Consider the following 9526-nt stretch of genomic DNA (forward strand, 5'->3'; position numbering starts at 1 on the left):
TCCCCTCTTCAACAGCCTTTTCCAGTTCTGGTACAGCTGCTGGTCAGGTGGGAAGGAGGACACTCGCATTCCCACCCAACCAGCAAAATCACCAGACCTGGAACTTCAGCACTCCTTTTTCCACCAGCTGCAATCCAGGTGACACCTCTATGTGAGTTGTCACACTGTGTGGTCTACACACCTCTAACAATGCCTCTGAATTTGACTGAGTTTGTGATGGAGTGCATTTGGATGGCTAGCAGAATCCACACTAGGTTAGAAAGAGAAGTAAAGGTTGTATAAAGTCAGAGGGGTAGTCTTATACAGCAAGTATATCCCAAACTCTATATTTAACTGGAAAAATTGGGGGTTGTCTTATACGCCGGAAAATACAGTAATGCCCAGAAACACACTTACTTCGGGGCTGTGCATACTGGCCTTAAAGGCTGGCATGGAGGCGGAATCAGGGCGTAGGGTCCTCATGATGCACACCCCAGCTCCACCCCCATGGTGTTGTGATGCCATGTTCCACACCACACAGCATGCAATGTCATGGCACTCCTTTGCCTCTGTGTACATACAACGCAGCACCAAAGGAGTGCTGGCCAGTGAGCTACACTGTGGCAATGCAGCTAACGCATCCTTCAGAACATGTACAAGTATTTTTTCCCCTACAGAATATCCTGGAAAATAATACATATGTTTCAGTTGAGCACACAGTAGACACTTCCACATTGTCCATACCATTTTATATTTGCTATATGTCTGCTCCATCCCCAATTCATCCCTGGAGTATGTAAGTGAAGCCAAGGTTCAAGTGCATTTGCTCCAAGATAGCAATCTGATTGTTTAAACCAAATGTTGGGCTCAGGGCAGCATAGTGGCTGTAAGGTAGTAATCTGAATCAAATTTAGCATGACATTAAATGCATGTTTGTAATTAATGTTCATTTTTTATAGATGTGTATACACATGGCAAACTGGTAATTTTCAGAGATCCTGTATACATGGGGCAAAAGGGTTTTGCTCCTCCTGGCCTCGCATTAGCCTGGGCCAGGATCCAGCAGACCAGACTTAGATTGGGTGGGTCTGGTCTGATCCCTGCCTGAAGGGAGCTTAATCTTGTCTTAACCTGGTCTAGAAAGACTAGCTGTTTGCTGTGAAATTTCTAGGAATCTCTCTGGTAACAGCTGGCAGACCAGATGTCCCCAGATACCCTGCAGCTGCCTCATTGCTGCATCTGGTGGAAGATCCCTACCACAGCCTGTGATGTCTGAATGAGGCACCTGGCCACAAGGGTGTAGCTAGGCTCCCTACTTCTCTCTTACAGGCTGCAATGGGGCTCTTCTCACTAGACACAACAGCGAGGCAAATATTGGACACACAGCTGTAGCAGGTCTGTGGTGTGGCGGCATGCGTGCATGCAAACACCCTCCCTTCACCACAGCTTCCTGGAGACTGACCCGGTGCAGAAGCAGGACAGGGTAGCACAGGTTTAGGGCCAGGATCACAGCAGACAGAAAGGATTTTACCTCTGTTTTTTCTTATTGTGATCTTAATAACATCACTCCTCTGAAGCTGTTTGAACTCGGAAGAGACCCTTCACTGGCAGCAGTTTCCTGTTCTCAAAAGCATGCTTAATGTCATATGTACTTACTCTCAATTATGGACATGTCATTGGCATTATATGACCGAAAATTGCTCTTTCTCATGTATTACCATTTTTTCCTCAGTCTTTACAGCTGATGACTACAACCCAAAGAAAAGAACTGCTCTCTAAATTCAGATATGTTGCTGAAACCCCTGAGGGATCCAGGGACATCACAGGCATCTTCCAGCTATCTCCTGGAAATTACATGATTATTCCCTTCACCACATTCTATTATGATGGGGCTGAATTCATCCTCCGTATCTTTACTGAGACAAAACATGAGTGCTTGTGAGTTCTTAAGTCACTGTGGCTTTTAATGCATAAAGTTATACCAATGATGTTATCTTAACCTATAAAGGTATGTTTGTGTATTGGGTCATTCAACATATTTGATACTGCTTCAGATCAAGTTAGAGTGAAGTCCCTAGAGATATGAGACTTCCTTAATGTAGCAGTGACCTAATTTGCAATTATGCTTTCAATGGGGTTGGAGCCCTCACGGGAATTTTAATCCCCAAGATTCACAATCATGTCTTCGAGTTTGGGTCTATTCAATTAAATTTAAGGGCATTTGGGAAACTCAGATTTAAAAATGTAGACCTGTGGCTCGCTTCACAACTTGATGCAAAGAATTCCATCCAGATCTTAGGAAAGTTACTTTTAGGACTACAGTTGTCAGAAGTTCTAGCCCAAAAAAGTAATGATTTCCTACTCAGGTTGTATTGACTAGTACTATTTGGGCATTATGAATATAGAGATAATATTTTTCACACTCACCCCTTCCTTGTGCATTTCTGTCACTCTCCTCCTGTAGAGAAGGGTCTTTGGAAAGTCACTTTTAGGATGGGTGGCATAGGCCTCTTGCCAAGAGCAGAAGTTCTTAACCATGTAAAATTGCCTTCTAGGGAACTCGATGATGAAATCAGTGCGGAGGAGAAGACACTTAAAGTAATGGCTTGTTTGGCAACATTTTATTATTATTTCATGTGGTTGGGTGCATATATTTAAATTTTTAGCCTGAAACTAATATTGTGTGAGCTTTTACCAAAACTGAAGAAGGACACTTGATGGGAGGGTTGTGGTAAAAGCTTGCAGTGGCTGCTAATTCAAACTGCTCTAAAATGGATTTTAGATTTCCTAAAGGTGAAAGAGAAAGCCCTGAGAATTAAATGTACTTAAAATAGCTCTATGAATTATCTGGGATTTTTATGATCTCATGACTACTCAAACATACTCCCTTGAGGAATTTAAAACGAAACTATCACTGAAGTCTGGTTCTCATGGGAGTGGCAAATGTATGTCTAGATGTGTTGGTTTAAATATGAATATACAACTCACTTCTTCATATAAAGCATTTGCTGTTCACAGAAAGCTAATGTCTCAAAAAAAAGGTTATCTAGAACTGATACTGTGTTTTCCATGCGCTAGGATTGTATTTGATTTTTTTTAAAATAGAAGAGTACTGTATTATGGGCACTTCATTTGCAGACTGAATTATTGTGGCCAAGGAGCAGATAGAATTAATCTCTGTGCTATCAAGAAAAATAACTGTTTGGGAGACTCTGTTCTGGATCTATAGCAAGTGGGAATTAGTTACCTAAATATGTTGCATTTATAATATTCAGACTTCTTTTCCTCCAAGGTTGAGCCCCCCAAAAAAACTGGAGTAAACCGGATGATGGACATAACATTCCAGCAATATGCCAGACAGGTAAAGGTGTGCAAGGTAAAGGACTGCTCTGGTGCTCTAGTTGCAACCAGGAGCAGTAAAGGAAGAGACAGTTGTTGTGAAAATGGAAGGGGAAGAAGTTTGGGAGGCACACCACACTCTCTCAGCCTCAGAGGAATGCAATGGAATAAATCTTGCCAAGATAGCCTAGTCACAGGGTCATCATAAGTCAGATTCAACTAGAAGGCTCATAAGAGCAACAGAACCAATAGAGGTGATTTCACTGTAGGAATAAGGTATAGAGCTTTGGCTTGGCCTGGAGAAGTACCTCATAGGGTAATAATCTGGAAGGATATGGGATACATGAGGCAGGATGTGTGATTTCCACCCCCACCACTCCACCCCCACCTGTGGATTGTTTGTTTTAGGATAAGAAGATTGGCACTGTTGAATTTAAGGAGTTTATGAACCACACTTACACCAGTGGTGAGTATCCAGTGATGATGTCCCTGACTTGCTAGGCTCTCTCTGCTGTCCTTTAGTTCTTTCCCATATTGGTGGTGCTAGAAGTTTAGCTCTGGAAGAGCTTAAGCAATCCTTTGTTGGAAGGAATAGAGGACAGGGCTTTTCTCTCCTCTCTCTCTCTGTAACCCTTCAGGTGGATCTTAACATCATTAATCTAGTTCAGTATTATTTACTTAACAGGCAGAAGCAGCTCTCTAAGCTTTCACAAACAACTGTTTTCTAGTTATATTAGTGAATATAGTGGGGCTATGGCCCTGCTACATATAAAATATTTCTTCCACCTCTGGAGTTGCAAAGACACAAGAACCCTGCTAGAAGAATCTCAGGGCAACCAATCTTATTCTGAGATCACTGTCTGAACCACTGGACCCATTTCATGGAGATGAGGCAGGGATGGTGGGGTCTAGGATCCTTTTATTCTGATTTAATCTCTTCAAATCCTGTCCAGTAGACATGCTGCAGTAATACTGACCTCATGTTTTCACAACTTTTTTCTCTAGGCCAGGAACTGCAGAAAGATGCCTTTTCTCTGGAGGACTGCCTGAAAATAATTCAGCATTTTGATGTATCCTTTTGCAGAACAGCAATTGGAACTATGGGTTAATGGGAAGTGGGGATTAATCACATGGAAACCTCACCCCTGGAAACAAAAGACTGTGTCTTCTTAAGTGAAAGAAAAGGCTGCAAGATGCAAAGATACTTCTGTGTGAGCAATGAAGTTTGTATTGACAACTGGGAGACCCAGCGACAGACCCACTTCCCAGAGGAAGGCCTGTTGACTGTTCAGTTGTCAAGCCAGGAGCAACAGAAGAGTAGATGGCAAGACAGACAGTAGTACTAATAGCTGAACAGCTACTCATTCTGTGGAGGTGGGCTTAGACAGCTGAACTAGCCTTTATTGAAGGGTGGAAGAGGTACTGCATATCCAGTCGGCCATAACCAGTAGGGAAGAATGCTGGGACTTGCAGTCCAACATCTGGAGGGCAACCCTGTCCTGTTCCATTGGTCCTTCTATAAAAACAAAGATGTTAAAAAAGGACAAAAGCTCTGTCCTTTCCAGCATTGAAGCTTTCTAAACCTGACCTCCAAGGCTCCTACTTAGCCAGGGAATCAGAGTGGGAGTTAGGCAGCTCATGGCCTTAAAAGGCACAAAGGTGGCCCATAAAAGTGGCAAACCTTTTCACATTAGCAGGCTATACTCTAGTGTATGCTGTCACCATTCTTAACAGCAACCAATATTATCACCTGCTTTTCCTTAATGAACAACAGGAGAGTGGAACAGGCAGGCTGACACGAGACGCTTTTATGCAGTGCGTCGCTAAGATCAATGAATGGGTGGTGAGTACAAGCCAGACGCTGAAAGGACAGGTGGCCTCTTGCTCCTACACACTCTGTGGGACTAGGAGTTAAGGGGCCACCCAATTGTATACACAGTTGGTGTTGCTGCCTAATTTTTTATTTTTGTCTCTGTTCTAGCATGCAAACTGTTTTGAGAAGGCTTTTCTTTCTTGAGTGACAAAATATAACATAAACACATTAAATAAACCAACAGAGACCCTGGAACTGTTTTTAAAGTGAGACGTTCCAACATTGGCAGGAAGGTTGATCTTTATCTTGTCTGCTTGCAGGGGGAGGACATATTACTTCCCCCATCCATTATCACAGAAACATCCTTAAGGAAGAAAACTCTTACAAGCACAATATGCACCTAGAAGTGCCCTCCATTTGTTAAGTGTAGCTTATTCTCAAACAAGAGTGCCTAGGATAGATTGCAGGGCAGGAAGCCTTTATTATTCCTGGGAGAGCTAACAACAGCAACTGGCTTAATATCTTTTCATGCTTGACCAGGAGCCCTGGTGGCGCAGTGGTTCAATGCCTATACTGCAGCCACTTACTCACAAATCAGGATTGTGAGTTCAATATCAGCAAAAGGGCTCAAGCTCAAATCAGGCTTGCATCCTTCCGCTAAAATGAGTACCCAGATTGTTGGGGGCAACTAGCTTACACTTTGTAAACCGCTTAGGGAGATCTTAAGTGCACTGATAAGCGGTATAGAAATGTACTTGCTATTGCTATTTAGAACACTTCTGATTGATAATTCCAGCAGAGGCTCAACTACATAGGATTCTTGGTGATCCCATTTTGACAGTTCATGAAGACAGTTCAAGCCCTCCTCTTATTTTGGAGTCCATGTAAGAACACATAAGCCTAGGCTGTTTTTGAACCTCAGGCCATAAGCTTGCTTCTTTATAGTACCTAAGCTCCTGTAGAGATCCTCCTTGGCAAAGCAATAGCTTCCCTTAGGCTACTTAATTGGTTTAGAAGTAGGATGGGTCTCTGAACTCATTGATTTGATCTATCTCACGCCTCTTAGCCAACCCTCTGGATTGTTTGCCGTGTGCATAATGTCACAAGATGCTAAATTTCTCCTTTATATTCCATAGCGCATATTTATAGACTATGATGCTGATGTCTCTGGAACCATGGATGTCTATGAAATATGTGGTGCCTTGGAGGCTGCAGGTAAAAAGGAGTGAAGGGGATTATTCTGTTTATTATAGAACTGGATTTTTATGAAGGCTTGTTGTTATATGTATAGGAACCATTTTAAAAATCCTTCTTACAAGTGGAGTTAGGAAGGAATCATCATTACAAGATTCTTCTGACATGCTATGCTTCCACTAAATACAACAGAACTGTTTCTTAACACGAAAATTTGGGAAAACAGTAGCTGGAGTTAGCAGAAATTAGTGCAGGAATTTGAACAGCCGTAGAAAAACAGCAGAGACAGAAGTGCTGATACAGAGCAAAGACTCATATGTAGAAGGTGCCTGTCCCTTTTGGTGGTTTGATATTGCAATGTACAGCTCTGACAATGAGAAGTCTCTGGCTCCATCTGCACTGCAGAAATAATACAGTTCGGCATTGCTTTAACTGCCATGGTTCATTGCTATGGAATCCTGGGATTTGCTAGTTTGTTGTGACACCAGTGCTCTCTGACAGAAATGACTAAATATCCCCCAACAGTATGAATCCCAGGATTCCTTAGCACTGAGCCATGGCAGGTAAAATAATGTCAAATTGCATTAATTCTGCAGTGCAGATGCAGCTTCTGGAGGAAATGCAGCTATTCCAGTGGTTCCCAAACTTTGGTCCTCCAGATGTTTTGGACTTCAGCTCCCAGAATACCTGATCATTGGCCAAGCTGACTGAGGTTTCTGGTTGCTGAAGTCCAAAACACCTGGAAGACCAAAGTTTGAGAATCACTGTGGGCTCAGATCTATAGCAATGGTCAGAAAAGGGAGAAGAGTCTAACAAGCAATGCAGTTGGTCCATACAACATTTTGCCCATCAGTCAAATATACTAGTGTTTGCGCTGAAAGTTATCTGAGTCAGGTATAGACTAGTGAAAACTAAGGGTTGGTGGTGGCAATCAAGCAGCATCACAAGTTCAACCTTTAAGACGGAGGGAAAATAGTTACAGAACTTTGCTGATAAAAGATATTACAAGGCGGGAGGGATCGTGCTTACATTCTGGATCAGAAGGGACAGGTCTGAAGCCTACCTGAGGTGCAGAAATAAGACTTTAGAATATGGGCAAAATGCTGGAATGACAGGAGAGGATAAATAAGATTTGGAGAGGTTAGGTTTCAACCCACCCACCCTTTGCTACCGACGACTAGTTGAAACATCTTAATGCAAACAACCCTGTGGGTTTATTTTTCAGAATTGATTCAGGTCTACAAAACGCAGCTAATGCTAAATCTGCTTTTACGCAGGGTTCCACTTAAACAACGAGACCATCAAGGCTCTTCTGGAGAAATTCAGCGATCGTTTCTATCAGATACACTTTGACAAATTTGTAACTTGCCTGGTTCTCCTGGAAAGTGTTTTCCGTAAGCGATAACTTCTTTCTCATCTTATTATCATAATGAAATGGCTCCAGAGGGTTTTGGATTCTCCATGAGGGTTTAAAACAGAGATTGGTTGGTCACCTCTCTCAAAAGATTTAGCTGGCATGTGTGTGTGTGCGCGCACTGTTTTGGAGTCTCTCACAACTCTATGATTCTGCAGCAAACTATGACAGTTAGTTGTATCATTTCCTTCCTCAATTGGAGTTAAAAGCATTGTCTAAAAATACTGTTTAATTTTATCCTCATCTGTGCCACTACATGCCATGGGCTGAAAGGTGCCCAGTGCGACCCAGTGAGATAAACTACTGTGCAAATTTAAGCCCATTTTTTTTGTCCAAGCCCCAGCCCAATGCACCATTTGCACACTTTTTGCAATTCAAGATCCTGCCTGACATGATAAAAATCCTGTTTCTTTCCAACAGGAAAGGTCAAATCTTGGGATACTAGGAACCTGCCTGAAAACATGGTAAGGAACAGGGGTTGGATTAAACTTCTCACAACTAAAAACAAATTTTGCTCAGTGATTTCTTCCATTTCATCCAAGTTGAAAGTAGTTATGATACCAAATTCTGATGCTGAGCATCAAAGGGGTGGAGTATGTGCATGTGCTCATGAAAGAGGAAAAGAAGACAATCCAGAGTGTGAAGTCCCACTGCAGCCTTAATAGCTGTTTTTGGAATTAACCCATTAACAGCCAAGGTGAACCTATGCAATGTTTTTCCTCTATAGATGGCAAGGGCAGAGTAGGGGCATTTTGGTTAACTGGCAGGTTTTAAACTAACAACCAAAAATAAAATCCATGAGCATTTCGTTTTCATCTGAGTAGTGGGAACTGTGGAACTAGCACAAGCTGTTGAACTGCAGTTTCCAGTATTCCTTGCCTTTGGCTATCCTGGCTAGGAGTTCTGGGAGTTTCAGCCCAAGACCAGTTGAAAGGCCACACAATTACCACCCTTGATCTATGGAATGAATACCTTTCATTGTTCAAATAAGAGAAAGTATACAAAGATGCTAGTGCAAGAACAGGTGTGGAGAGTTGCATTCAAATGAGTTTTCAGTGTAGCTCACTGGCCAGTTTTAAAACTGCAAAGTGGATTTCTCCAGCCCCAAAGGAGCTTGCTGCTATACACACAGCTCCCCTTCAACACTTGGTGACCTTTGCAGCTGTCTTACCTTTTCGACTAAATTTTGCTCAGTGATTTCTTCCATTTCATCCAAGTTGAAAGTAGTTATGATACTGAATTCGACACAATCCCAATGTGAAATGGAAGCTCACCTGGCTGTATTTCTGCCTTTCAGTGGCTGGACCTCATCAAGTCATCCTGATTCGGAAGAGCTGATCCAGCCGTCCTCATTGTAACAATCACTGAATGATCGTAATTCATGGCTATCGTAAAAGGTTTCCGTATTGATTAAGCTCTTTCCAAGTTCTACATTAGAAAAAAAACCTGACCTTTGCTGCCAGCAAAAAAAGAAATACAAAATTGTGGGAAAACTGCTAGCTATTTTGATTCTGACATACAGTACAAGCATCTGATTAAAAATAGGTATTTGGGTGTCTGTGTTGGGGATTGTAATCAAACATAATCGACAGTCTTTATACAATAACTTCTGAAATAAAATCTTTTGGCATGAACCCGTTATAAGACTCTCTTCTTGCAGCACTGCCACTGTTCCCTTTTCACTGACTGTACTTTTACACACCGACACAAAGGTCCATCTCTACTTCAGCAGACTCCATTAGGCTTGTTGTTCTGCATTGACACATCACAGGACCACCTCTGGATTA

General features: G+C 42.2%; 1 protein-coding gene across 12 annotated transcripts in view; it reads left to right on the forward strand.

Annotated features, from left to right (window-relative positions):
* The window catches only part of LOC149304548 (calpain-2 catalytic subunit-like), a 28068-nt gene extending 18683 nt beyond the window's left edge, over positions 1 to 9385 (forward strand). For 6 of the 12 annotated variants that reach the window (XM_089479514.1, XM_089479516.1, XM_089479515.1 and 3 more), the window contains 10 exons: positions 1712 to 1917; positions 2535 to 2577; positions 3272 to 3340; positions 3727 to 3784; positions 4324 to 4388; positions 5093 to 5161; positions 6268 to 6346; positions 7603 to 7719; positions 8160 to 8203; positions 9037 to 9384. In XM_089479514.1, the coding sequence (XP_089335640.1) occupies positions 1712 to 1917; positions 2535 to 2577; positions 3272 to 3340; positions 3727 to 3784; positions 4324 to 4388; positions 5093 to 5161; positions 6268 to 6346; positions 7603 to 7719; positions 8160 to 8203; positions 9037 to 9063 (777 nt within the window). In that variant the 3' untranslated portion in view covers positions 9064 to 9384. Of the gene's footprint in view, positions 1 to 1711; positions 1918 to 2534; positions 2578 to 3271; positions 3341 to 3726; positions 3785 to 4323; positions 4389 to 5092; positions 5162 to 6267; positions 6347 to 7602; positions 7720 to 8159; positions 8204 to 9036 lie in introns of all 12 variants that reach the window. The other 6 variants (XM_089479518.1, XM_089479519.1, XM_089479520.1 and 3 more) reach the window with 2 other exon arrangements.
* The last annotated feature ends 141 nt before the right edge of the window (positions 9386 to 9526 follow it).

The sequence above is a fragment of the Sceloporus occidentalis genome, unplaced genomic scaffold (assembly GCF_023333645.1).
Source record: "Sceloporus occidentalis isolate IW3139 unplaced genomic scaffold, rSceOcc1.0.p SCAF_13, whole genome shotgun sequence".
Lineage (NCBI taxonomy): Eukaryota > Metazoa > Chordata > Lepidosauria > Squamata > Phrynosomatidae > Sceloporus > Sceloporus occidentalis.